The 25,457-nt window shown below is 41.1% G+C and overlaps 1 protein-coding gene across 1 annotated transcript; it reads left to right on the top strand.

Annotated features, from left to right (window-relative positions):
- Positions 1-11,292: 11,292 nt before the first annotated feature.
- On the top strand, positions 11,293-24,692 carry zgc:112982 (BCLAF1 and THRAP3 family member 3). The gene is made up of 11 exons (XM_005460951.3): positions 11,293-11,379; positions 12,224-12,267; positions 15,373-16,023; positions 16,365-17,183; positions 20,130-20,299; positions 20,911-21,031; positions 21,191-21,260; positions 21,373-21,509; positions 22,879-22,945; positions 23,425-23,524; positions 24,237-24,692. Exons 2-11 carry the CDS (start codon positions 12,233-12,235, stop codon positions 24,248-24,250), a joined length of 2,184 nt encoding a protein of 727 aa, XP_005461008.1. The 5' UTR covers positions 11,293-11,379; positions 12,224-12,232; the 3' UTR covers positions 24,251-24,692.
- Positions 24,693-25,457: the final 765 nt, after the last annotated feature.

Below are 25,457 nucleotides of genomic sequence, written 5' to 3'. Positions count from 1 at the left end.
CAGACCTTGTGGTTTTCTGCAGGCTAAGGGCAGAGGAGGAGCAAAGGAGGCAGCAGGAGGCCAGAGAGCGGCAGGAGAGGGCGGCACGGCAGGCCGAGGAGGAGAGGGTGAGGCGGGAGGAGGAGAAGGCGAGACGGGAGGAGGAGGAGAGACGGCAGAAGGAGCAGAGATGGAAGGACATGCAGGATCAGCTGGACAGAGAGGTGCGTGTGAATGAAATGACCTATGATGTGTTTCATTGTTATGAAGGTGATGCTGCTCAGTGTTTGCATAGTTTCAGCTCAAATTAATAGTTGTTAATAATGTTCACAGATCATTTTGGCCCATGGATTTGTGTTTTTATTGATGTACTTACATTAAAGTGTCCCACGTTGCTATCCTTACCCTGGTCTGAATAAATTTACATTCACTTTACTGTAAAATAAGGATTTATTTGTTTTCAGGTTTTTTTTTTAGTTATCGGTGTCATGTGTATTGATTTAATATTAAAAATGAATGTTAACATGTAGGTGAAAGCTTCACCCCATATGGGAAATGTCGGAAGAAATACGGAAATAAAGAAAATCTATAATAAATAAATAAATACAACTAGAAACCAGATTAAATCAGACGAAAGATAAAATAAATAAATAGAAATTAAAGAAGTGCATAAATAAAAAGTAAATAATCAAACAAATAAAGTAAATTTAAAAAATGGAATAAAAACATTTTTTTCTATTATTACTGCTGTTTTTTTTTTAATGCCATAAAAATGTCATTTTAAATTTTTTCCTTTTTTCTGTTATGTTTGTTTATAGTTCCTTTTCCAGATGGTAAAGTACAGAAGTCTGTTTCTGCCACTGAAAAAGCATTTTTATTATACACATCAGTCAACATTTGGGGTTTTTATCCAAATTTCAACGTTCAAACTCCAACTACTGAGAAAAAAAGTAAAGCTTTGGAGATAAAAGCCCTACATTTTGATTTATGAATGCCAGCTGAATGAAAACTATTAAAATTGTGACACACAATAAACACACAAGCTGTACTACGATATCTTTAGTTTCTACCTCTTACCTGTTCAGTTGCAGGTGCAGCGGTTAAACCCCTGATTTATTACTACAGTAATTATAAAGAGTGATTAATGATGTTGATATCAGTGCAGATCTACAGCTTGTAGGTAAGACCGGCCATGACAGTGTTAGAGAAGCAAAGGGGGCGGGTCTCCGGTTCGACTCTTGTATGTGTTCAGGTAACTCATGTTTACACACTGTAAACTGAAGAATAGCGAGAATGTGATTGGCTGTGTGTTTTTCAGAGGGAGGAGGCCTTCCTGCGAGCTCAGAGGGAGGCTGAGAGGAAGAGGCAGGAGAGAGAGCTGCTGCACATCCAGGAGGAGCAGGAGAGACAGCAGAGGAAGAAGGTACCGAACATCTCCACAGATTAATCACAGATTAGATCTCAGAAAATTCACCTTTTAAGATGTTTTCTCACGTGGGATTCAAACAGTTCTCAGATGTGCCCTATGACGTGGTTGGCTTCAGACAGTTTTTTATTCTTATGATATGTTTAAATTTGGTTGCTGTTCCCCTGATGTGCTGCCCCCTGTTTCCCTGTGCTGGCCTGTGCTACCAGGCAGGATTTGGGGCTTAGCGAGGTAACTGAAGGTTTAACCCTGGAGTTTTCAGGGATGTGAAGATGATTCACTTTTAAAGCCGCGTATACAATGGCAAGAGATTCACTCGTCACACATAACTTTGAAGCTGCTGGTTGCTTGCAGACATTGGTACACTCACACTCTCACTGGTCTCTTCAGTCACTCACCTGAAGGTTATCGCAGTTCTGCTCACTTCACCTCACCATCAGTTATTTCGCCCTGAGTCATTTGAAGTTCCCGTATATCGTTCAGTTTCACTGAGGTACATCACCATGGTAACGTATACCGGAGAACAGGAACAGGTACTGAATCCCCACCTACCAACCAATCAGTTCTCAGGAAAATGGATCATCATTCCACAAATTCTTCTGTTGGCATTAATACACGATCACCTTAAATCAGAGTCTAAGCCTTTGTTTAATTCTGTTTTTAAGTTTGCTTGTTCTTCACTTCCTCACAGACTAAACATCACAGAGAAACAACAAAAACTGTCTTCTATGAATTTACTGTAAACTGTCAGACTCTGAAACCACCTTCATGTGACTGCTTACAGATGTCAGGTTAAATGAAGCCAGATAAGGAAACATCTCCTGGATGTGTTGAACAGAGCTCCGGCTCTTTGTTTATTCTTGGATTTCTGTTTGTTCCCTTTTTGCATCGTGTTTTCAGACACTTTTACGAGCAGATGGATTATCATGACACAGCATAAACTCGAAAAGTTTGGCGTGATCGTCTTTTATTTCTCTCTGTTAACACCAGCCGTGTGTCTGCTTCTACAGAGAATTGAGGAGATTATGAAAAGAACAAGGAAGAGTGAAGTGGAGCCTCCATCTGCTGCTCCAGGTAAATGGATGTAACACACACACACACACACACACACACTACAAAACTAATGACCTAATTTTCCACGCCAGTGCAGTTCAGAGTCCTTTTCCCTGTCGTCCTTTTGTCTTTGGATGGGAAGCGTTTTTAAAAATCTAATTTCTCCACCACGATCAGGCCTCTCTGTGAAATTGGATGTGATAACTGGCAGCTGCAGTGTGACTCAGCAGTGTTACACAGGTGGGGGAACAGCACCTCCTGGTGGGCGGAGGTGGGATAACTAACCAAAGCTGAGGGGAAAAACTGCAGCGCTCGCTGAACTCTCTGACCTGAATGGACTCGTGTGCCGACTCCTTCATCAGCACAGCTGAAGTGAATCACTCTGTAATCACTGCAGCTTTACACTGAAGCAGAAAGATTATGAAATAAATCATTTATAAGGAATATTTTTACACTGGCCTCGCCGGCAGGGAGTTCCACCTGGTTTTATGAACATCTTTTAAATACTTTACTTTAAATGTAACCTGTGGTTCTGAAATGAAGGAGAAACTATTAAATGTATCAGGAAATATTTCAGTAGAGGAAGCTGAACACCAAATCACTCAGGGTGCCTGGTTTTTTATTCCCTTTACGCATCATTATGTGTGTATAAATGGTTTGTAGTAACAGCTGACTGAGGGCGTAAAACTGCTTATTTAACAGGAATGATTTTGTTTGTTTATTTGATATTTTTAACCATCCACAGAAATACTGAAGTCATAAGAAACTACAGTATCTGCAGTCGCTGGGGAGGGAGGACGCAGAGCGCTGTGGCTCATGTCTAAAACAAAAACCATAATAAAATCACAAATTTCCAGAAAACTTTGGCTCAGCTCGGGGTGTTTGAGGCCCGACAGGCTGTGAGGTTTGCAGTCAAGTTTTATTAATGAAGACTTTGCTGATCACAGTTTCAGGAACACTGTTAGCTTGAGGTGGTTAAACCTCCTACTCTTAGTGGTGAAAGCCACTCCCTGCAAATAATTATGAAGCAAGATAATCACCCTGAATAAGGTAATGTGATCATGACGTGCCCTTACATGCACCCAGAATAAATCATTTTTGACATGCACAGAATTGTCGAGTTTTCTGGAAAAGTAGAAGAAGGAGTTGTGATTTGGATCTCTGGAGTTTTGCTTTTATCCTCACTTTGCTGCGATTTCTCACATTTCTGACTTTTTTGTCATATTTCGTTTTCGAATGGACCTACATTATGTTCTCACTGACGTCATCGTTTGATGTAACAGACATGTGCAGTTTGGATAGTTTCACCCCGAAAATCAAAAGAAGTGTTTAGATGGACATTAATTAATGATCAGTGTAACTCGATCGGAAAGAGATTTTTTATCCACAGTAACATGATCACATCATGAATCTTCCGACTGGTCTGTTTACATTAAGCATTTTTATTCCAGTCAGACTTTTAATCCGGTTACTTGTGTAACTGGCTGTCATTGTTTGAAGAGTGTATATGTTAACGTTTGATGAATATTTCTATCTGAAGTTTGGTCTTGAATTTTTGAAAATGTGGAACTAAAGAGATCCTTCAAAGTCTGTAAATTAAGACAGTTTTCTCCTTTTAAGAAGCGTAAACATATGTATTTGGGAAACTTTAAGCCTTGGTGGAGGTTTGGAGTCTACCGTGTCATCCGGATGTTAGTCACCACTGATAGAGGTGGAACATCTGAAAAAGGGTGTGAAATTTACTGCAACTATAAACCATTTCTCAGGATTCGTTTTTAGGAAGTGATGCTGAACTGTGATATCCGAGGCCGGGATCAAACCTTTAGCACCTCAAACACTTCCTGTGTGTTTTGGCAGCAACCGAGGTGCGAGGTGAAGCTGCTGTCGCCTCGGAGGAGGACGCCGCGACTCCCGCTGAAGCCCCCATCATCATGCTGGGACCCCTGGAGAAGAGCAGTGTGGACGAGCTGTCAGATGGAGTCCAGTCCATGGACGTGAGGTAGGTCTCCCCAAAGCGTGACCTGTTGCTTCCTCCTCATCTCATTTAGTCAGCTGTCTGCATCTCAAAGGTTTCTGACAGCCCAACAACTCAGAAAGCTTACAACTCAAAACCATGAACCAAATAAAAAACAGGACTCAGGTGCTGGGATTTAAAACATGGGAGCAGAAGACATCGTAATGCTTTAGTTCAAAGTGAGCCAGTTTGGTAGTGCGTCATATTTCCTTACTTTAAGTTATATTAACTAAAACTCTTTTCTTTGCCTGACAGAAGCCAGCATTGACTTAATTTAGTGTCAGGTCAACACTGATTCAGCACTCTGTGGTGAGAGGGAGCCACTGTAGTTTTATTAATCCATTTTCATTACAAAGCAATCATAAACCATCTATAGCTCACATTACCTCTGGTTCAGTCTTAGGTCCTATTTTATTTCCTATTTGTAGGCTTCCCCCCGCCTCTACATTTACACAGCTACGCAGAAAATGCAGACAAAATCGACTGATCTAAATCACATCAACTATTTTGATCATTGCTGCGACTCTCTTCCCAAATTTGATATTTATGTGTGAACATCTATGGTTCAGTAAGACTAGAAGAGCTCTGCAAAAATCCTAAAATGTTATTAAAAGCAAAAACATAAAAATGTCCTAAAGCCAAGCTGATCAGCCAAGCTGATCAGCCAAGCTGATCAGCTTGGCTGATCAGATTATTACTCTATGATCTCTAAAGAGCAAATCTGAACTGCTGTGACATTACAACAAGGAGGTGCTTAGCCCTGCTGATCACCTTTTCATTTACTCTGTAATCCATTCATCGTCTTCTCATCTCATGCCTGGTTTAAGGCTTCATTCTTCATGTCCACAGCCGAGCCTGATGTTTGTGACGAGATCAAATACTGCTCATTAAATACTGACGCTGCCTGTTGAGACGCTCTAATAAAATAAATGTTGTGTCTCTGTCATCGTTGTTCCTTTAAGCTCTCCATCTGTCTCCATCAGTCCAGTGTCCAGGGATGAGCAGGCGAGCGCCCACGAGTTCTCGCCGGTCACCGAGGGAACAAACGGCTGCCCGCTGGGGCACCTGATGGACGATGACGCCCCGGGGCGAGGGCAGCAGCAGGCTGCAGAGGTGCAGCCTTACCCCAAAATGCAGGCTGGAAGCGGGGTCGGAGACCTCAACAAGAACCTGCTGATTCACGGGTACAGCAGCGCCGCCTCCGAGTCGTCCCAGCTCATCCACAGCGTCGGGCCGAGCAAGCTGGACATCCAGTAGCCAGGTAACCCCCCGACATATGGCCGGAGTGTAGTGGCCCTTTCCCTTCTCTCTGTCCCCACTGTTCTGTCTGTCTTCACTGCTCTACTGCATCCCAGGTAAAGAAGCCACCTGCTTACGAGGAGCAGCCAATCAGAAGATATTAGCTAAAAAATGGGAAGGTTTGTTCAAGACGGTGACCTATAGGCTGAAGGCTAATACAGAGGCCTGTAAACATCAGGACCATGTGCAGAAGTGCTGTTACATTTAGAAGTCATCCATTCATAACATAAACATAACATGTTTTTTTATACAAATACAAAATAATTATTTAGTGCTGTAAAGTGGTTCTAGTTGACTTTGAGCCTTCAGGCTCCTCCCTGCATGCAGCAGGTGTCTCTGCTAAACAGACAGAGGATGGCTGCTGTCAGCCTGCAGCAGAGTTTACAAGAAATCTGACAAATGTAAAAATATGACAGATTAAACCAGCAGTTTATCTGCGGACAGACAGCTTCAGTTTTTGTTCTTAATTAAACAGTTTTATCTCTGTTGTAAGATAAGCAGGTGGTGCATGAGACTGACATTTAAATCTGTTGATTAGACATTTTAATAAAAGTCTCTTACCCACTTTTTACGCAATTGTGATAACAGTACAGAAAAAAAGGACTGAAGGAAAAGCACAAGAAACCATGAAATGAGTCATTTCACTTCTGTTATGTAATCAAACCTTAGAGCTAAGAAGACACTGCAGTGGCTGATTCTCATGCTTTTAAATGGTGAAACGCACCATTGTCCTGCCGTGGTTTCGGCCCTCTGAGAACACCTGCTTTCTTCAATGTATGACAATAACATGGATTTGTTTCAAAGTGTTGTATTTAATATGTGCTTGTTGAACTAAAAGAATCTGGGTTTTGGTTATATCTTTACTTATAGACAGGAAAAACAATATAAATATAAATATATATACATAAAGTATTGGTTTTGCAGAATGTCTTATTTGCCATACTGAAGATCTTAAATGTCTCTTATCTCTCTTTTAGGACCTTTTTCAGGAGGCCGGCAGCTAAAAACAGGAGCCAGGAGAAACAGACCAAGAGACCAGAACAACAGTCATCATCTCCACAGGAAACGACTGCTGAACACCTGATTTCTCATCTGTATTACCAAACCACACACATGCATCACTGTTAAGCTTCTGGCCACATTTTAGGGCAGTGCAGGTGGGCAATTGCAGCTCTTAGAAACACAACACAGTTTTACCTAATCATGCAGGTAATGTGATATATTTATATATATGAATATTATGTTACAGAGTGAAGTTTAGGTCACAGTTTATTCGTCTAAAACCCAAATAAATCCAAACTTTGTGCTGTAAAAGTTGGAGCTACTTCCCCTCCACGCCTGAATCCAGTATTTCCCAGCTGCACTGCCACCAAACATAACCCGCCCGCTTTAATCTGTCATCTCTGCTCTTGAAACTTGTAAATAGATGTTTGATGCGGTCACGGTGGGGACAGGAAGCGGCTCTGTAGCAGCTGATCTGGAGGAGAGCCGTGAGACTGATGCTGTTGTGTGAATCCGTGTGTAGCATCCTCAGCTTGCCGAGCTGTTTCATGGCCGTGGTTGTGGGTTCCCGTGTGTTTATCCCACCTCTGACCTGCTCTGCTGTAGATTTCCTTCCATCCTGACGCAGGAGAAACCATCAGAAACTGAAACGATGAACCCGCTGTCGACCCGTAGCCTTTAGCTGTTGTTTCTCTGCCGCTCATCACTGGACCGATGGCCCGATTTGAGGACTAGCAACAATCAAACACGAGGAAAAAATGCGACCTTTCTGGGGGAAAAATGCTACATGTCTTGTAATTTAATGTGCGGGCGGGGGGATATTGAGACAGCGTGTTGTGTATTTGTCTGGCACCGACTGTAACCACGCAAGCTGCAGTTTATAGTGTGCACTTACAGTAGTTGTATGTTTGTTACACCGCTCTGAAGACGCTTAAATCTCCACCCCACGTCCCCGAATCAAATATACCTCACCGATTCAGAACAGCTTTCACCACCTCGCAGCTCATCACCTCTGAGGCCTTAAACCTCTGTGCAGTCAGCATCCTTCCCGTCACCCTCAGGCACGTCCACTTTCTGCTGATTTTAAAGGCCCGTTTCCACGAGGAGGACGAGAACCACAAACACTCACCGAGGAGGCGTCTTTGCCCTTTAGCTCACACACAGCAGGAGATTACCTGAAAGTAAAGGTTAACCACAGTCCAGAAATGTTAGTGTTCATATCCACAGGTAAAAAACTCAATTACCAAACTCAAATTTATGGACATTTTAAGGAATTTGAGCTGCAGAAAAGCTTTAGCCTTTAAGTCGTGGTAATCGCTTTCTTTCCAAGTTCCTTAGATCTTTATTGTTGATTTTATCTTTTTTATTGTTGATTTAACTCATTTATTTATTTATTTATTCGTTCATATTTAGGTTTTTAGGTCCTTATAAGAGAAGATACTGGTGTAATCTTCAATACCATTTATTACAACATAGATCGTCTTTATACAGAAACAAACCTTCTAAAGTTCCAAAAATGTTACAGAAGACACATCCTCAGTGTCCTGAACAGTTGTACATTGCTTTTGTTTTTTTTACTGGATAAATGAGATCATTTATTCTTTTGGCATGCATTACAGTGTAAGCCTGTGTAGACACACTACAGAGGTGGTGGTTTGGTTTCTTGTTGTGGGAACTGAGGTCTCCTCTGCTTCTCCAAAGCACCACACAGAGGGGAGGAAAGCATTTCCCCGTCACCCCAACGACCTCCAGCGCATTGATTTTTATCGCTCCCATCAGCTTCCCTCCCTCCACGTTTGCTCACTGCTCCTCCAGATTGTGCTGAAACGCGTCGTCAGAGGGTCCCCCGGGTCCCCTTGTGTATGAAGTAGACATAAAGGATATAATGTTTATTCTAATCTTACTTAAACTCTGTGACACTGCAGCTTGGTGGAATATATCATTGTAAATGTGGTGCATGGAAAACTGCTGAAAACGAACAATAAACTTCATCAAGCCATTTGTGTCAGTGAGCCGGATAAATAAACTAATGAATGGAAACCTGAATCATTAAGGAAGCAAGGGACATGTTTGAGATGTTTAGTCTTTGACCTTCATATGAAACGATCTAGTGTAGGGCTTAATGCAGACGCTTTTCTTTATCATTATATCTCACTGTGTGTTGACTTGATGCTGCACTGAAATTAAAAATCACCTGCAAAAACTGGATGGATAATCTTTTTAAATTTTTTTCCTGACCCCAGAATCAACTTCTGCATTATTTAACCTCCTAAGACTCGAATTCTTTAATGCATTTATATTTTCTCTTTGTTATTTGGGCTGATTGGGACCTGATGAATGTAAAAACAAAGAATTATGTGATTTTTGTTTTTTTTTACCTGATTTTTGTTTCTAAGAAAAATGAGATCCACATACGAGGACATTCGCTTTAAGTTTCGATAGAACAGTGGCAGTGTCCTTGTAAGTGGATTTCAGGCCCTTGTAGAGTGAAATTTAGTATTTTGGTCTAGACAACAGAAATGTGATGTCCACATATGTGGACGCCAGGAGGTCTTAGGGGGTCAAAACAGATTCAAACTTCCTGTTGGGGCTTTCAGCCTTCAGCATGAAAATGATTTTGATGAAGATTTTTAAACCACTGACTGCTGGATTATAGCAGCATCAGAATCACAAAAACTATCAAATCTGCAAAGTTTGTAACTAAAGGGAAAGGTTAATGATTTTATTGCCACACAATCTTCTTCATCTTTTAGCTGCTCCTTTTGGGGGTCACACAGCAGATCATCTGGTTCCATTTCACCCCATCCCTGCCAGCACACCAACCCATCAATACATCCATGAATGTGTGAATGGGTGGATGACTGGTTGTGTAAAGCACTTTGGGGTCCTTAGGGACTAGTAAGGCGCTATACAAATACGGGCCATTTACCATGAATCCTCTCTGTGGTCACCCTCTTTTCCTCCTGCCTGGCTGGCAGTTCCAGCTATCCAGTATCTTCACTCTCCACCCTCTGCATGTGTTCAAACCTTCTCAGCCTCGTCTCTCTGACTTTGTCTCCAGCCTGAGCTGTCCCTCTGGAATACTCAGTTCTAATCAATGAAATCATAACATCTCCAGGTTGACCTCCTCCACTTTGTCTCCAAGCCAAACATCACAGCAGGTCTCACCACCATCCTAAACCTGTCCTTTCACTCTTGCTGCTATGATTCTGTCACAAATCACCCCTGAAACTCGTCTCCAGCCACTCCACCGTGCATGCGCTCTCTTCTTCACCCATCTTGTGCACTGTTAGTTGCTTTGGATGGTTCTGTGTCAATTTTCTATTCTGACTTTGTTCGACTGACTTTCCAGGCTGTCTTCCACCTGCTCCCTACTCTCACAACGTCATCTACGAACATCATATTCCGCAGAGATTCCTGCCTGACCTCATCGTTTTGATATATAATCTGTTTCATTTGTCTGTTGTTAGCAATCTAAAGTTTGTGTGATGGTAGGTACCAAAAACAGCTCGAAGGGATTTAGTTTGGATGAAAATCGGGTCAAGGTCACGGCAAATATGAAAATCAGTAACAACTTTATATTACCCACAGTTTCCTATTGATCAGTTCACAACAATATAGTAGGCCTTGGCGGGCATGAGTACCCAGGTTGGCTAAGCTTTTGACCTTGACCTTCATTGTAAAAACCTGAATCAAAGTTAACTTTGAAAAAAATCAATATCATATGAAAGGGCATAAATAGAGCTGTACAAAACAATACAAAAACACCCTAGGGCATCACAATGATGCCATAATGCCATCGTATTGTATTAAAAACATCATAGTACATCAATGTTTTAGTATAGCCCTTGCCCTTCGGAGGGAGTTGCGCTCTCTGAGTACGTTTGTGTTTGAGAATCTGCCACCACTAAAACACAGATTAAAGAAGGAACGTCCAGCAGCCGGTATCATCCCTTCACATACATTTGCAGACTGTTGTAAACAGTGATAAACATAGTTGTGTCCATGTTTATCAAAATAAATGCAATAAAGTAAAATAAGTATAAATTTTAATACAAAATTACATAACATAACAAAAATATTAATTTCAACAAAGCTATTATTTTTTTAGTCTTTTGATATTTTGTTTTATTTTCCTAAACTACAAGAAATGACTTATTTAAACTATTATTGATTATTTCTTCACTTTAATTTGATTTTTAATTACAATAATAAAATATTCGAGCTAAAATGAATAAATAAAGTAACTCTATCGTAAATATGGTAGAAAAGTTTTCACCAAAGCTGAAACAGTGTAACGGTGTGGCTGATATTTAGCACATATTTTTAAGATGCTTTAAACCGTCTTATTTTGAAAGGCAGTTGGCGGAAGTGTTGAACTCAGGTTTTTTTGGCGGATCTATGGGAGCAAATGTCCACACAGTCTCTTTATTTACAGTGTTTAACGAAAAGAGTAGCACGCAGCTGGCGTTTAGTTAAATTTAACGACAGACAGGATTATAATCTCGGTTTCTAATCTGTTATTTGGTCGTATTTTGGTGCGTTTATCCTTGTTTTAGCTAGCGTTGTTAGTCGTTGGTTGGCCTGTCGCGCGTCGCGGTCAAAGGTAAGAGAACTGCGTAGCATTAGCTGCTAACCGGATTTATCCTCGTTTAGTTTAGGAAACATGTGTGATGACATGCAAGATAACGGCTGTTTTTGATGCCCCTTAAAGCACCGCTGACCCTGATGTTCCTGGTGCTCAGTGAGTTAATTAAATGTCTTAGTTTGTAGAAAATATTCAGGTTGGTGTGATGTGAGACCTGCAGCCATTTATCCAGTCTGAAAACCTACATTACAGATGGTTTGGATGAGTAATCGATTAATGCAGTGGATACTGGTTAACTTTATATTTGATGGAAGTAGTTAATGCATGATTATAATATTTAAGATGGGAGCGCTACTAATGTTAACTTTAGCTTGTTTAGCTTATGCAGAGTATCGTTAAAAGATTGTTATTTTTTTATATAGCTGTGGTAGCAGGGGAGACTTTTAATAACTTTTTAAAATCTATTTTGCTGAACTAGTGTTTCCTGAGTTACAAACTATTTTAAAATCGTGTTTCTAATATACAGATATGCAAGCCAGAGTATACATACTGTGGTGGAAAGTGTCAGGTGTCGGCCCACCTCTGTCCAGTTGTTGTACACCAGTGCGATGTTTTTGCTGAACCTTATTAGGTTGTTGTAACCGTATTTGTCCATTATTTTAATATCCACATGTCTTTGAACTTTTTTAAATCATGCCTGCAGTGAAGTTTAAGCCCTGTTCAAGCTTTCTTGCAGAAACGAATGCACTAGTTGAAAGGCTGAGTTTTGTCCTCTTGAGCACCTGCTGTAGAGTTGACTGTAAAATTGGGTGTTTTCCCGGCACTCTTGATGTTGTAATAAAATGCTGTTCTTTCCTTTAAGGTTGACAAAATGTCAATACCACGGTCTCGATCACCACATTACAGGTAAATATGCTGCACTAACTGTACTTTTATTATACATCCATTCTAGCGTGTGACTGTAGTGTTTGGTTACTTGGGGAATATTTTATATCGTCTGGTGTTCCCAGGAGGTCATTTTTAGGACCACTGCTGTTTAACTTGTCAAGAGGCACAGTTATGTTTACCTGTCTCCACCCCTGTGTACACCGAGACAAACTGATGCGATCACTGGTGCTGAAGCTGAGAGTCTGGAAATTTCAGTTGTTCACCTTATTTTCCAAAGTCAGCTCTAACTATGCTGTTGTTCTGTTTTCTATCATCTGAAAGTATTGAAAAAGTTTGGAGCTTTCTGTTCCATAAGGTCGATGGAAATCTGGCCTGTACTTTTTTTCCACTTGACTGCAATGCTCTGTTCACAGGAACATTGCAAAGCACTAGGGCTGTTCGATATAACGATATATATCGGATGACGATAAAAAAACGTCTGTCGTTTCATTTTACGCTATTGTTTGTTTCGTGGTGTTGCAAAATAAACTGTTTACGGTAGGGCTGCACAATTAATCGTTAGAAAATCGCGATCTCAATTCATACTTATGTGCGATCTCATTTCCAAATGACAACGATTTAAAAAAAAGAAAAGAAAAGATGACGATTGTACCGCATTTTGATCCGGGACATAATCTGCATGAAAACAAGCGCTCACTCTTCCTGCTCAACAAATGACAAGGGCGGAGCCTTATACCACGTGATACAGAAGCCAGCTGGCAGGGAAAAAACAACGGAGAGCACGTGAGAGATGAAGCTGTAAAGGCCAAGAAAGTGACAGGAGAAAATCCGTCCCAGTCAACCACATCAATAACGGGAACCTTATACAGCGCTTCCCCATACCCGTCGAACTCCCGCAGGCACAAAGAAATTACGGAGGCTATCACTTATCACCTGTCTAAAAATATGGCTCCCATCAACACTGTGCAAAACGAGCGATTTAGGAAAATGATCAACACCCTAGCCAAACGCTACACAGTGCCGTCCTGCAACTATTTTTCAAATGTTGCACTACCTGCTCTATACACGCAGTGTCGAGCAACGGTGGAGACGGAATTACAAGCAGTACAACATTTTGCGGCAACCACAAAATGTGAGACATTTATTGTTTTTATGTTCATTTATTGTTTTTATGTTCATTTATTGTTTTTATGTTCAGTCTCAACTGTTACGAAGTTGATGTGCAGCTAATAAGTGCAATAAATATTTATACTGGAAAAGAAAATCGTGAGAGAATCATGATCTCAATTCTAAGCAAAAAAATCGTGATTCTCATTTTATGCAAAATCGTGCAGCCTTGGTTTACGGCAATATTTTTTCATCATTTTGATGGTCACTGTAGTGGCTATATTAATTTCTTAAAGTTCTCTCTTTCTCTTATATTTAATATTGTTATGCCCCAGTCTAGGGGTACAGGAACGTAACATAAGAGTTAAAAAGATTGACCCCGCCCTGGTCCCCAAAACCATACACAGGGGAAAAACGATTTCTTAGTGAATGGTGGTTTATTTGTTTACACTGAAAATGAAGCTCCGGGGTGAACAAAGGCCAAAATAACAAACAAAACAAGCTAAGTCAGGAGGAGGTGCTATCTAAAACCCTATGTGAAACAAACACCAAACAAAAGACAAATGCTACATCTAACTCCCTAACTGAAATAAACAGGAGAAAACAGTGCAAGGAAAAACAATAAGGCAGCTCACCCCTTCTGTTCCAGTGCTATTTACAATGTGCTATTTACAATGAAAACTAATGTACACACTATATACAGAACTCAGAAAGTCGCAAGAGTCACAGGCACAAATGTCACAGGTTTTGGAAGCCAGGGTCAGGTCTGCTGCTGCTGTCAGTGGCTGCCCCGGGACAACTGCTGGTGAGGGATTTTGAAAAAGAGCCACACAAAGAGCCACAGAGACTTAAAGACACAGACAGAACAAGAAACAGCCACCAAAACACATTATGGCCAGGGCCGTAACAAATATAACCACACTACGGACAGACAAGCGCCTGTTTTGATGCGTTGTCTTTAGCAACAACGAAGCTAAAACCATTGCGTGTCCGCTTGTTTATTTTCCACAAACCTTTCACAATAAAGCTCAAGATCCTGTTGAGACTTTTCAAAATAAACTGAATCATGTGAAAGAGTATGCAGAGTATTTACGGATGAGAAGCAAAAAAGAGCTGTTGGGTGCTAAAAAAACCTTTGACTCAAACGTTAGAACAGGCTTTTCCCCGCAGCACGCTGTGTAATAAATACTCACAAAGAAAACTGCGGCCGTTACAACTTATGCCTAAAAATGTATCGTTTCATGCATCGGTTAAAACACTCGACTCCAGGTACACAATGCCCAGCTGGAAACACTTCACGCAAGTCGAGCTGCCTGAGATTCACACAATTTACAGAAAATGTTAAATTTTTGTGATTTATATCGTTATCGGGACGATAGATGTCTTATATCGGGATATGAGATTTTGGTCATATCGCACAGCCCTACAAAGCACCGTAACCAACTTTATCTGGCAGAGTTCTTAGTGAAAGAAAGAAAAATCTGACCACGTCATAGCTGCACTGAGGTCATTATTTTGGCTTCTAATTAGCCTTAAAGTTGGTTTTAAAATTTGAAAAGTTGATTTTAATGTCCTATATGGCGTGAAACCTTAATATCTCTCAGACAGTTTTATATTTTATAGTTTAAATAGCTCTGACAAGTTATCATCTGTTATTGGGTGTACTCCAACACAGCTAAACTCACAAGTGTTCAATTTCTACTAATTTTATTGATTTTAAGTTACTGTTCTTGTAATTTTTATGGGTATGTTGTTGGTTTTCATTACGTCATTGCATTTTTAGAAATGAATCAGATTTTTTAAAACTGGTAATTGCAGTCCTCATTGTTTTGAATATACCTATTTGGTTATTTTCTTACAAGATCTTGCTAGTGTTCTAGATTGTACTTCCAAGTGAAGTTATGCTTCCCAAAAATTGATTTAAAATTATTTTCTAGATGCTGATGTATTAATTCCGGTGCTATCTGTTTCTAAAATGATAGTTGGTTTTTTTTTTTTCTATGTTCACTTTTTCAGGAGGTTGGCATTGGAGGAACCTGGCTTTGATCCACACAGACCAAGTGGAGATCTGGATGGGATTTCTATGGACAGGAGGGAACGCTTTTGGAAAGGTTCTGAAGAAATCAGGGAGAACTTCAGTGAAGACATGTATCCAGAAGGGCAGAGGAGATCCCCTCCATTCACAGATGACCATCGATTTGAACATCAGCCTTACAAAGATCGGGAGGAGTTTCACCACAGGAGGTTATCACCCCGTCATGATGTACGCTATGAAGAATGGAGGTTTTCCCCAGTGAGAGATGGAGGATTTGATGGCGATAGGAGAAGAGAAGGGTTTAGAGAGGAATTCCAGAATTTTGAAAACAGGAGTCGGTCGCCTCCGAGGTTCACGAGGGAAAGGTTGCCACCGACACCGAGGTCTCATTCAGACCAGAGGGATTCGGGGATGGGCTGGAAGAGAGAGGAGCAGGTCAGGGATCGGTGGAGGGTCAGAGACCTCAGTCCCAGTTTGAGGTCTGACGACCAAAGAGTTGGAGGAGATGGGGAAAGAGGAAGGAGATTCACTCAAGGTCCTAATAGAGGCAGACAGAGGGAAAACCCACATCATGAGAGGGGCCTCCCTTTTAAAAGACAAAGAAGAGAAATGGATGACGTCAATCATCCTGGGTAAATTTTAAGCAAAATGCTTTGCAGCACTATCGGGAAATGAAGAACGTAGAAGATTCCTATCTTCTAATTTTCCGTAGCGCAAATTTCCTCACTGTTCATCTTCATGCCTTAATTTCACTAATACACTACTCTAGTGTTAAATATTGCATGGCTTATAGTTTCTTACCTTCTTTCTGAGAAATGTAAAGTTCTTTTTGTCTTATTTTGACCTCTTTTCATTATTTGTGTTACCAGTGATAATACATTAATGATTACATATTGATTCATTTAGGTTTGATTATTTCCAGTCTGAATTTAAAAGTGAAGATGTTGAACCACCTCCTCTTATGCCACCACAGGTCCAGGAATGAGAAGGACTTTGGGGAACAGGGTTACTCAATGGAAGCAACCAGACATGAGTTTGGTGAAGACACTCGGGGGAACCTCCCCCACGGAGATGGTCGATACTCGGGGCCACTTGTCATTGAACACGATCATGGCATCCGAGACAATAGAAAGCTGCCACGGTGGGAAAGGTTTGATGACCACAGGGATCTCAAGCCTGAGTTTGATCGACAGAGGAAGCCCCGTCCAGGTGGCTCCTCTGAGGAGCTTTTTAGGAAGACGGGAACCAGGTTGAATGATCAGGAAGATCCACAAGAACACCGTTATCAAGATAATTCGGGGGAATCAAACTATTATGAAACTAGGAGAAGCCCTGTGCTTCAGGACAGGTCAAATGCGGCAAGATATGGTGTTCAAGGTGGCCCCGTGAATCACAGGGGGAGAGGTGCCACTCAACCAGCAAGAAGGCGGTACAACCCAAATCAAAGTGGACGGCCAGGGCAACCAAGAAATCACCCACGCTTACAGCAGGCCTCCCAGGGATACCAAGATCTTCCTCACGAGGAGCAGAGACAAGGGTACCAACCCTTTAGGGAAGATTATGATGACGACACTGAAGATGAGCCCAACTGGGCAGAAAAAGACAAACTTCAACAGTGGGAACAGGACAGGCCTAGAAGTCTGGAACGGCCCCCAGGGAGGGATTTGGACCCTAAAATGCCCCGTTTGAGGCAGCAGGGACGGAGCAATCAGAAAGCCAATAATGTGACGGTTTTAACAGAGGAAACGCTAACCATCAAGGTGGACATGAGTCGGCCCATAAACCAGAACAGGTAGAGTATTTTTTTTAATGACGTTCTCAAGGGTGAGGGGTGAAAGTTCACACTTTCTTTTCATGATCTTGTGAAGAAAGAAAAAAAAACAAACTAGAAAGCTGCCACATGGAGTTTGAAGACTGGGATTGGAAAAAGCACAAACAATTTCATGTCATCTGATATTAAAATTGATTTTGGATGAAATTGGTCTGAAAACTGGGAGATTCAGAACCAGTACTGGAAATGTGTTCCCTTATGGGGAATTAAAGGGATCTGCCAAATCATATTTGCCGTTACCTCATACGACTGGGATGCTTCGTAGAAGTTTCTCCAAGGAATCCATGTTGATTTAAAGTGGAAGTCACGCTCATGAATACTTGTGGACTGCAGGACACCCTCAAGGAAAACAAAAGGAAGTTCCAACTTCATGATGATGTCAGTCTCCAACTGAATATGGCCTTTCTTTTAGGAAGCGTGGTGCTGATGTGGAGTCTTCATTTGTGCTTTGCAGAATTCACCTGGAAGAAAATTTGGAAGAAACTTGTTGTTTCATTGAATTCAAGTTCCAGTCGCACAAATAAAGGAAGCCATTTTGCACTTGATTTCTTTTTTTAACAGGTCAAGTTAAATTGTGTAGATGAACCAAAGGACCTGTTATTTGGTAATGAAGATGACTGAATCCTAATTTATCCCCGTTGAGGATGGAAAGGTGCAATTTCTACCCACAACTCTGGATGATGTTTGACTTGAAAGTGCTTTGAGAGGCATATTTGCCGTAAATCTGCAACATTGTTGGTTTTTACTGATTGATGGACTGAAAGCTCAATGTGGGATACAAGACAATACTGACAGGATTCGATCAGCAGATGCAACTCCTGTGGGCGCTGGCAATCAAACATGTTTTTCAGGAGGATCTCAGGCGCAGTCAGACTATAAAGTCTGAAGAAGAAATTGCTACTGAAACCTACATTGAACCACGTTTTCTAAAATCAAAAAAGAGTGACGTGCACCCTCCAAACACCATCTCTCACTGCCTGTCATCACTTGGTAATATGGTGTCTTTGGTGTGCTGATAACATAAAGGAGAGTTTTTGCTTCTGCTTTCTTTTGGAGCTGCTTGGAAATGGAAAACGATCCTCATTGAAATTAGAATTTGCCTCGTGCGTGCATTTAAGGACACAGTCAGTGATGTCTGGACTAATGCTGTTGCTACTGGAAGAGGAAATATCTGTTCCTTCTCTTGTTTTGAAAGGGAAGTTGAGCAAAGCTGGCAGTAACGGATGGTACTACTAAAAATAAACATGGAAACGCTGCGCATGATATGCGCTGTGATAAACCACACACTTTGTTGCCTGAATGCCAGAGAGGAAGTTCACTACAGCAAGCAAAAGAAGATGATGATGATCTGAAGGCTCTGCCATGGAGAAAATGTTGGGAAGCCATAAAATGAGACATTTCGCAGGAAGATGAGAAGACTCGGCAGCTACTGTTCGGGCCACATACCAGAGATGACATTTAGAAATCAATGACAAACCTGTGTGCACCAATCAGTTATTGGAAGAAGGAGAGACAGTGAATTGAGTCCTGCTCAGAAAGTGCATGCTGTGAGTGAGTTTTGGCCAATTCATGTTTGTATAAGCACAATCTTATTGGAAAGCGTGCCCGGGATCCAGATGCAAGGAATTGTCCAGGTAAAGGCAGGCACAATCAAGTCCCTGTTTTGTACACCCAGCCATTGGAATCTGATGGATGGATCATGAAAATAGTTCAACTTCACGGCCTAATCATAAATTACAGGCTTGTTGAGGAGGAGACTGATAACGTGAATATCATGAACCAGCTAAAATAAAGGAATCATCATCATCATCATCATCATCATCATCATCATCATCATCATCACGGAAGATAACTGGGAAAATGTACCCTTATTAACCTTTTGAAAAGATGGCGATGAAGCTATAAACCTGAATAAATTAGGAGCAGGAGCATTTCAAAGCAGTGAACAAAAAGGAGGATCTATTCAGAAGAAAACCGAAGTGAAAGTGTCCTCTGTTTAAGAAGAGGAGAAAATAAATCCACGAACATAATCTTCAGCAGTGACAGCAGATAATTGGAGGCCTTGTCAGTTCTTTCAGAAGAAGACCTCAATAATCACTACTGTTGAAAGGAAAAATGGACTCCATAAACAGAAACACCACTAATCTGGATAACTGGAAACCTTCAATCATATTCAGATCTTTGACCAAGAGGTTAATCATGAGGACTGTCCTTCAACAGTGCTTTGAAAAGGAAGCTTCTAAAAGAAGTAATCTTCAGGAGGAGGATATGAATTCAAAGACTGTGTACAATCGGACATTTCTGTATCGTTCCTCTTGAACTGTGACAGGACTGGAGAATCCAGCAGACAAGTGGATCAGATATATGAACTAAGAGTCGAAGATTTCGTACGAGAAAAGAAGTGTGAACTTTCACCCCAAGCTTTAACTCACCTGCCAGTTTAAAAAAAAAAAAAAAAAAAAAAGCGTATATTGAGCTTCTCTGGCTTCCCCTTTAAGCCTTTTTAAATATCCATTAAAATGAATAAAATTGGTGTGATTCTCTGTGCGTTTAAGGGTGAAAACCTTCCTTTTTATTTAACCAAATAAAAGGCTCTAGTTACTGTAAGCATTGTGATTTGTGGGACTTGTTAAAGGTAAGTTTACTGGGTAAGGTAACGACTTTTTTACTTAAGTATGATTGGTACAGAAATGACTGTACATTTAAGATCCATCTTTTAAAAACTGCATTAAATAAGGATGTAAACATAGTTTAGAAAATAAATATTAAAATGGCATTGTTAAAGCTAATTTTCAGTGAATTAAGCCATGCTAAACAAACACCAATTCCCCGGCCACAAGGATCATTTATCGTGTGTTTATTCATTATGCTGGTATCAATCTCCCTCTTTTCTTCCTCGTCCTGCAGCCCGCTGTGTTATTCTTCAGACAGGCAGCTCTCTTTAGATCTGGTCCATGTTGGTCGCCAGCGTCTGGACTTCCTGCCCATGCTGGAGCACTCTGGCACATATCAGGAGACCGCCATGCACACTGGGACGTTTGCCCAGGAGATTATCACACTCGTGCACCTTGTCAAAGGTTAGTACTGCATGTTGTACACAGGGCCTGCTGATATTTTCTGACAAAACAACAAAAACTAGGTCCAAGAATGTGTGGCACAGTGTTTGTGGCAATAAATTTTGGTAGGTGAGGTTATTGCACTCCTTGTCTTCCTCCTAAAACTAATTGGAGGCTACACAGTCTTAGGTGCCCACAGGTTGTCTTTGCAGTTCTCTGCAGCATCAGCCAGGTTAGGCTACCAGTACACGAAACAGTTCTGTGTGTGGTGCAGGGTCTGGTTAAAGTAAACCGTCCAGCTCACGTCAGATCTCCAGAGCAGAACCAGTCTGACTCTGGGATGAAATGCGACTCCACTGGAAGCTTACTTTAATTTCTTAGACATGAGCAGGACTTGTTGGTTAGAAGCAACTAAACTTTCAAAATAAGAGTAACGGGATTCTGTTGTTCTTTTGGACAGAGTAAAATTACAATAAAAGGATAAAATATGTCATTAAATATACCAGAGAGAGCTTAGAGAAGGCATCAAGCAGCACTGATGTGCATGTAATCATAGAGAAGAAAAGTGAGCTAAGAAGTAGAAATAGTCGTACAATTGGTGTGTTTTAAGTGTGTGTTGTCTGCATTTGCAGAGCAGTATTTCAGAGGGGATGGGATCACCCTGAATGAGCGCTTCTCGGCTCCACAAGAAGGCGGCTTTTCTGAAGAAGAGATGGAGGAGCTGACGCCGGACGAGGGATTGGAGTCAAACCGGTAGGTGGTGGGCATAAAGTTAGTTTTATCTGCCAATGTAAAGTGATGGTGAAAATGTTCCATAAATTATAAGAAATATCTTCATTTTGTTTTACAGACACCTTAAAAATGACTCTAAAATCTTGTCTCTTGGGTTTCTCCTTCTTGTCTCGTCTGCAGAGGTTTCAGTTTGGATATGGCCTCGCTGCTCAGTGACGACGAGCCTCTGTTCTCCTCGAGACCAACACAGGTAAAAAAAAAAAAAGAAGAAAGAAATAAAAAAGAAATGCACTCGATACTAGAGGCTATCGGCGAGCTCTGGCTATGACTGATTCTTAATCCTTTTGGTAAATTGACCTCAGGGTGTGAGGCTGCAGCCAGTGCGAGGTCCGGGTGACCTGAGGCACGACCTGGAAAGGCGGCGACAGGAGAAACTGGAAGGGGTTAAAGTTACAATAGCTGGGAGCACTATGTCACAGCGCCCCCTGGGTGCATGCAGGTGGGTTTTAACTTAAGTCTTCTTATCAAGCACTTGGTAATGTTTCTGCCAGATGTAGATGCTGTTTTTGGCAGAATATAATATAATATAATATTCTGCTCAATATAATATAACAATTATCAGAAGGGGCAATCTTTCTTAGATTAGGTGCAAGGAGGTAGGAGGTAGTCCTTGTTACATGGACCTTCCAGAGCAGGAAGAGCGAAGAGATAATCTGTCTCCAAACTGATCCTCCAGAGTATAGTCTGCTTATGGGGGGGAAAAAACCCCAAATTATGCCAAAAAACCAAAAATAAACAAATGTGAGTGAAGTCTGTAAACATTTCTGTGGATCTGAGCTCCACGAATCAATATTTCATAAGGAAATGTAAAAACATCGTCCAAGCTTCACCAGTAGCTCTGATGTCACTCTGCAGCCCACTGCACAGGTCTGTTGTTTACACTCTGAACTTGGTTTTTAATTTTTATTTGCATAATTATATTACAACGTTGCTGTTGTAGCCTGTAGGAGCATAAAAATGGTCCCGTTTTAACAAAGACAGCAAAATGGATTTGTTTAGCTTGGAGTTGAATGCCTTTTGGACTCACTCAAAGAACTCTTCAAAATAAAATGAGCTCAGTTTGTCACAAACAGGTTGAGACAAAGAAAACACGTGAAGAAGTCAAACAGGAAGTGAGCTCCCAGTGAGCCAGACTTTGTTTATTAAGCTGATTTGTGGTGTTTTGCCTGTGGTCATGTCATGTGACCTGACCTGCAGTAGGGCTTTTATTCTTTGTTGTGGTTTTCATCAGTGACTCAGTTGGGATCATAATGGATAGCTCCACCTTCAGCAGGCTGCACCTGGTGTCTGACAGAAGAGTCGATGCATGTATTAAAAAGATGTTTGTTTGCCTCCAGATGTTTTCTGCACATTGACATTTGACTCGCTGTTGTATTAATATAACTGTCATACTTTACCAGCTGCACTTTAAAACAACTGCCATGGGCCAAAGTGCTGTACAGAGGAGTTAAGACATAAAAACACATAGAATACAATAAAAAAAAAAACACGTCACAAGGTGTCAACAGCCAAAGAGAAGATGTGGAGGAAGAGATTTAAAAAGCTTTGTGATAGTCGGCCTGATGTCCCGGGCCAAGGAACGCAAATCGACTGAGGTGGTCTGAGTGGTTAACGCCAAACACCAACACCTCAGTGTTTCTATCGTAATTTTAAAGGTTGAGGGCCATCCAGGCTTTAATGTCTTTAGGACACTTAAGTACAGTCAAGCACACGATCCTTCAGTTTTAAAAAACTGAAGTAAAGTTTATTTTATTCTTGTCCCTAACTGATTAAATAGTTTTAACATGTTTTTGTTATTGTGATTACAGTGATTCAGATATGCGATACAACAATAAGATGTCTCATATGGACCACAGGAGGCGAGATGGAAGCACGGTGAGCATTAAGAGCCGGGTTACAGCGAGTCTCACCTGGCTTAGTGATGTGTTATTTTTTAATCTTTTAAAAATTTTTTTTACTTTTACTGGGATGTTTTTGCCATGTTAAGTATCTGAGGCTGGGAGGCCACAGCTCTGTAAAAACATGATTAGCTGAGGTGTTCAATTAAAAACTTAAAGCAGTGAAATGTATCCGTTTCAAATACTAAGGTTCAGTGAAGATTCAGGGTGCATGTATTTCTGTTTCATATCATTTCAAATCTTCATCTCAAAGACAATTTTTACAGTGTATATATGGAGGTATTGTGTATACAAGAGACAAATATTGTTCTTTTAATAGATTGGCACCACTTTGTTTGTTTTGTATGAGTAAAAAGAAAATTCACAAGCTATAAATGTTTAATTTATCGTCCCTTGAAGGACGCCGTCCCTGAACTGAGACACACCCAGTGACTTCGGTCTTTTTCTGCTCCACAGGGACCGAGGAGAGGAGCTCTGAACAGGCTGAACACAGGCGCCCAACAAAGGAACAATCGCTTCGGCTTTCGGAAACAGAACTTCCACAACAGCTCTGCAGGTAAATTTAACAAGATGTTAAAAAGGAATTAAAAATAAAAGTCCCTGAGGAGGTGTGACCGAGGAGCTGAGGAGTCTGATCCTCCTCACTGCTCATATTTTCAAGGTTTAAGGTCGTCTGGCACTGATGGTCGAATAAATATTGTTGTTTTTAACCAAAACCACTCATCAGCTCTCATGTTAAAAACATATAAGAGAAAAAGGTTTTCTTTTAAAAAGATCACCTTTTTCCTTCCATACAGCATTGGTGCTCATTGCTGTCACCAACAGATGCTCCTCCCTCTTTAACCCCACCTCTCAGTCTTTATTCTGACTGCCTCCACCTGGAGCTGGTTGTAAAGCTGCTGAAAGGCAGACATCACAGCCGCGGCTCGCTGCTGTCTGAGGCTCGCTCTGACACATTTAGTCGGCTTTGTCCCCATTGTGTAACGGACCTTAAGCTCCTCCCCTTCTCCCTGCCTGTCTGAGGTGCTCGGTTAGTGGGATATTCCCTCTGAACTTTACCCCGCTGACACATTTTAGTCAAAGGTGGTTTCCTCACCCGCCCACACAGATCAGCTTCCTGGATCTCGTCCAATCCAGTCTTCTCGCCTCGTCTCTTTCCAGTTCGACCAGTTAAATCCTTGGTTTTTTTATTCTTCACCCCCCTGTTAGCCTGGAGTTTCTTTCCTTTTTTTGTCTGACTTCATCTCTTTCTGTCCCCGCCTCCACAGGTCCAAACTGGTGATCGGGCTCCTCGAGTGGTTTCCGTTCACATTTATAAAACCAGCCGTTCTCGGGCCGACCTGCGTCCATGGTGACATGTCGGATGTGACCAGGTTCCTGCTGTGGCGGTGTTTTTGTGACGGATGCAGCAGACTGAGAGATGAAGTAGAAAAATGTGAAATGCTGATTCGTGCAGCGCTGGTCTCTGTTTGCACCTGTTATTTTGCTCCTTCTCTGCTTCTTCTTCCTCCCTCATAATTTGATTTGAAACCATTTCAAAATGTCTTCGTGTTGTTGGTGAAAGTCTGAGAGTTTCCTCACAAACAGGCTTGTTTTTACCCGTCCCTGAAAGTTTGTTTGTAATGAGCATTTATGCGTTTTGGTCACAGGTTTTGTTCTGTGTACACAGTTCACGCTGCTCGCTGAAAGGTGCTGAACAAATAAAACGTTTGTTTTTAAATCGTGTCTGTTGTTCGATTTTAAAAGTTACATTTTTTTCCTCAGGGAACCCGTACGCAGAAAAAACACATTGGAGTCGTTGGAGGTTTTTGAAAGCATTCAAACTTGTTGAGGAGGAAAAACGAGTTAAACTGTGCTTTAAGCGAACCTGTGTGCTCAGCCAGTGTGACATCATTAACCACAGTTAGGTACAAACTCTCCTCAGCTCCCAGTCAAAGACACTGAGGGTTAGAAGAAAATGGTCCAAATAAAATCAGTTCTTTCTCTTCCCACATGTTCTGGCATCCATGAAAAACGAAGTTTAGCAAAATCGGCAAACAGGAATAATGACAAAATGTGTCAGTGTGGTGTAGACATGTAACAGACAGCTTAGCAAAGAACTAATTTTAAATTATATCTTTGTGCACTTTGCTTCTAGCAGCCTGTAACTAAAACATGTCATTTGATTGGATTTTTTTTTCTTGAATTTTTTTCTTTTTTTTTTTTTTAAGCAGCCAAAGATCGATTGACAAACAGCTGCTAGTTTCAAACTCAAACAAAATAAATAAGGAAATTGGACAAGTGGAGGCCAAAGAACAAAAACAGAACAAACCTTTAAAGCAGATAAAGTGTCTACAGTCATGTCCTTTAAATGTAGGAAAAATCCAGCAAAGCTCTGAGTGATGAGTCCAAATTTAAAACTTTAAATCACCGGCAGTATGTTTGGAGGTCAGGAGCTGCAGCCGTCTGTGAAACACTGTGAAGGTCATGTTTGTGGCTCAGTTTCAGCC

The sequence above is a fragment of the Oreochromis niloticus genome, linkage group LG9, assembly GCF_001858045.2.
Source record: "Oreochromis niloticus isolate F11D_XX linkage group LG9, O_niloticus_UMD_NMBU, whole genome shotgun sequence".
Lineage (NCBI taxonomy): Eukaryota > Metazoa > Chordata > Actinopteri > Cichliformes > Cichlidae > Oreochromis > Oreochromis niloticus.
Note: the sequence above shows the minus strand (reverse complement) of the source record. Positions and strands in the feature narration are given on the sequence as shown.

Excerpts from the sequence above, each read along its gene's own strand:
- zgc:112982 (XM_005460951.3), top strand. The coding sequence starts at position 12,233 with ATGTCAATACCACGGTCTCGATCACCACATTACAG. Across the intron at positions 12,268-15,372 it reads TCTCGATCACCACATTACAG|GAGGTTGGCATTGGAGGAAC; the intron begins GTAAATATGCTG and ends TCACTTTTTCAG. Across the intron at positions 17,184-20,129 it reads CGGCCCATAAACCAGAACAG|CCCGCTGTGTTATTCTTCAG; the intron begins GTAGAGTATTTT and ends CTCGTCCTGCAG.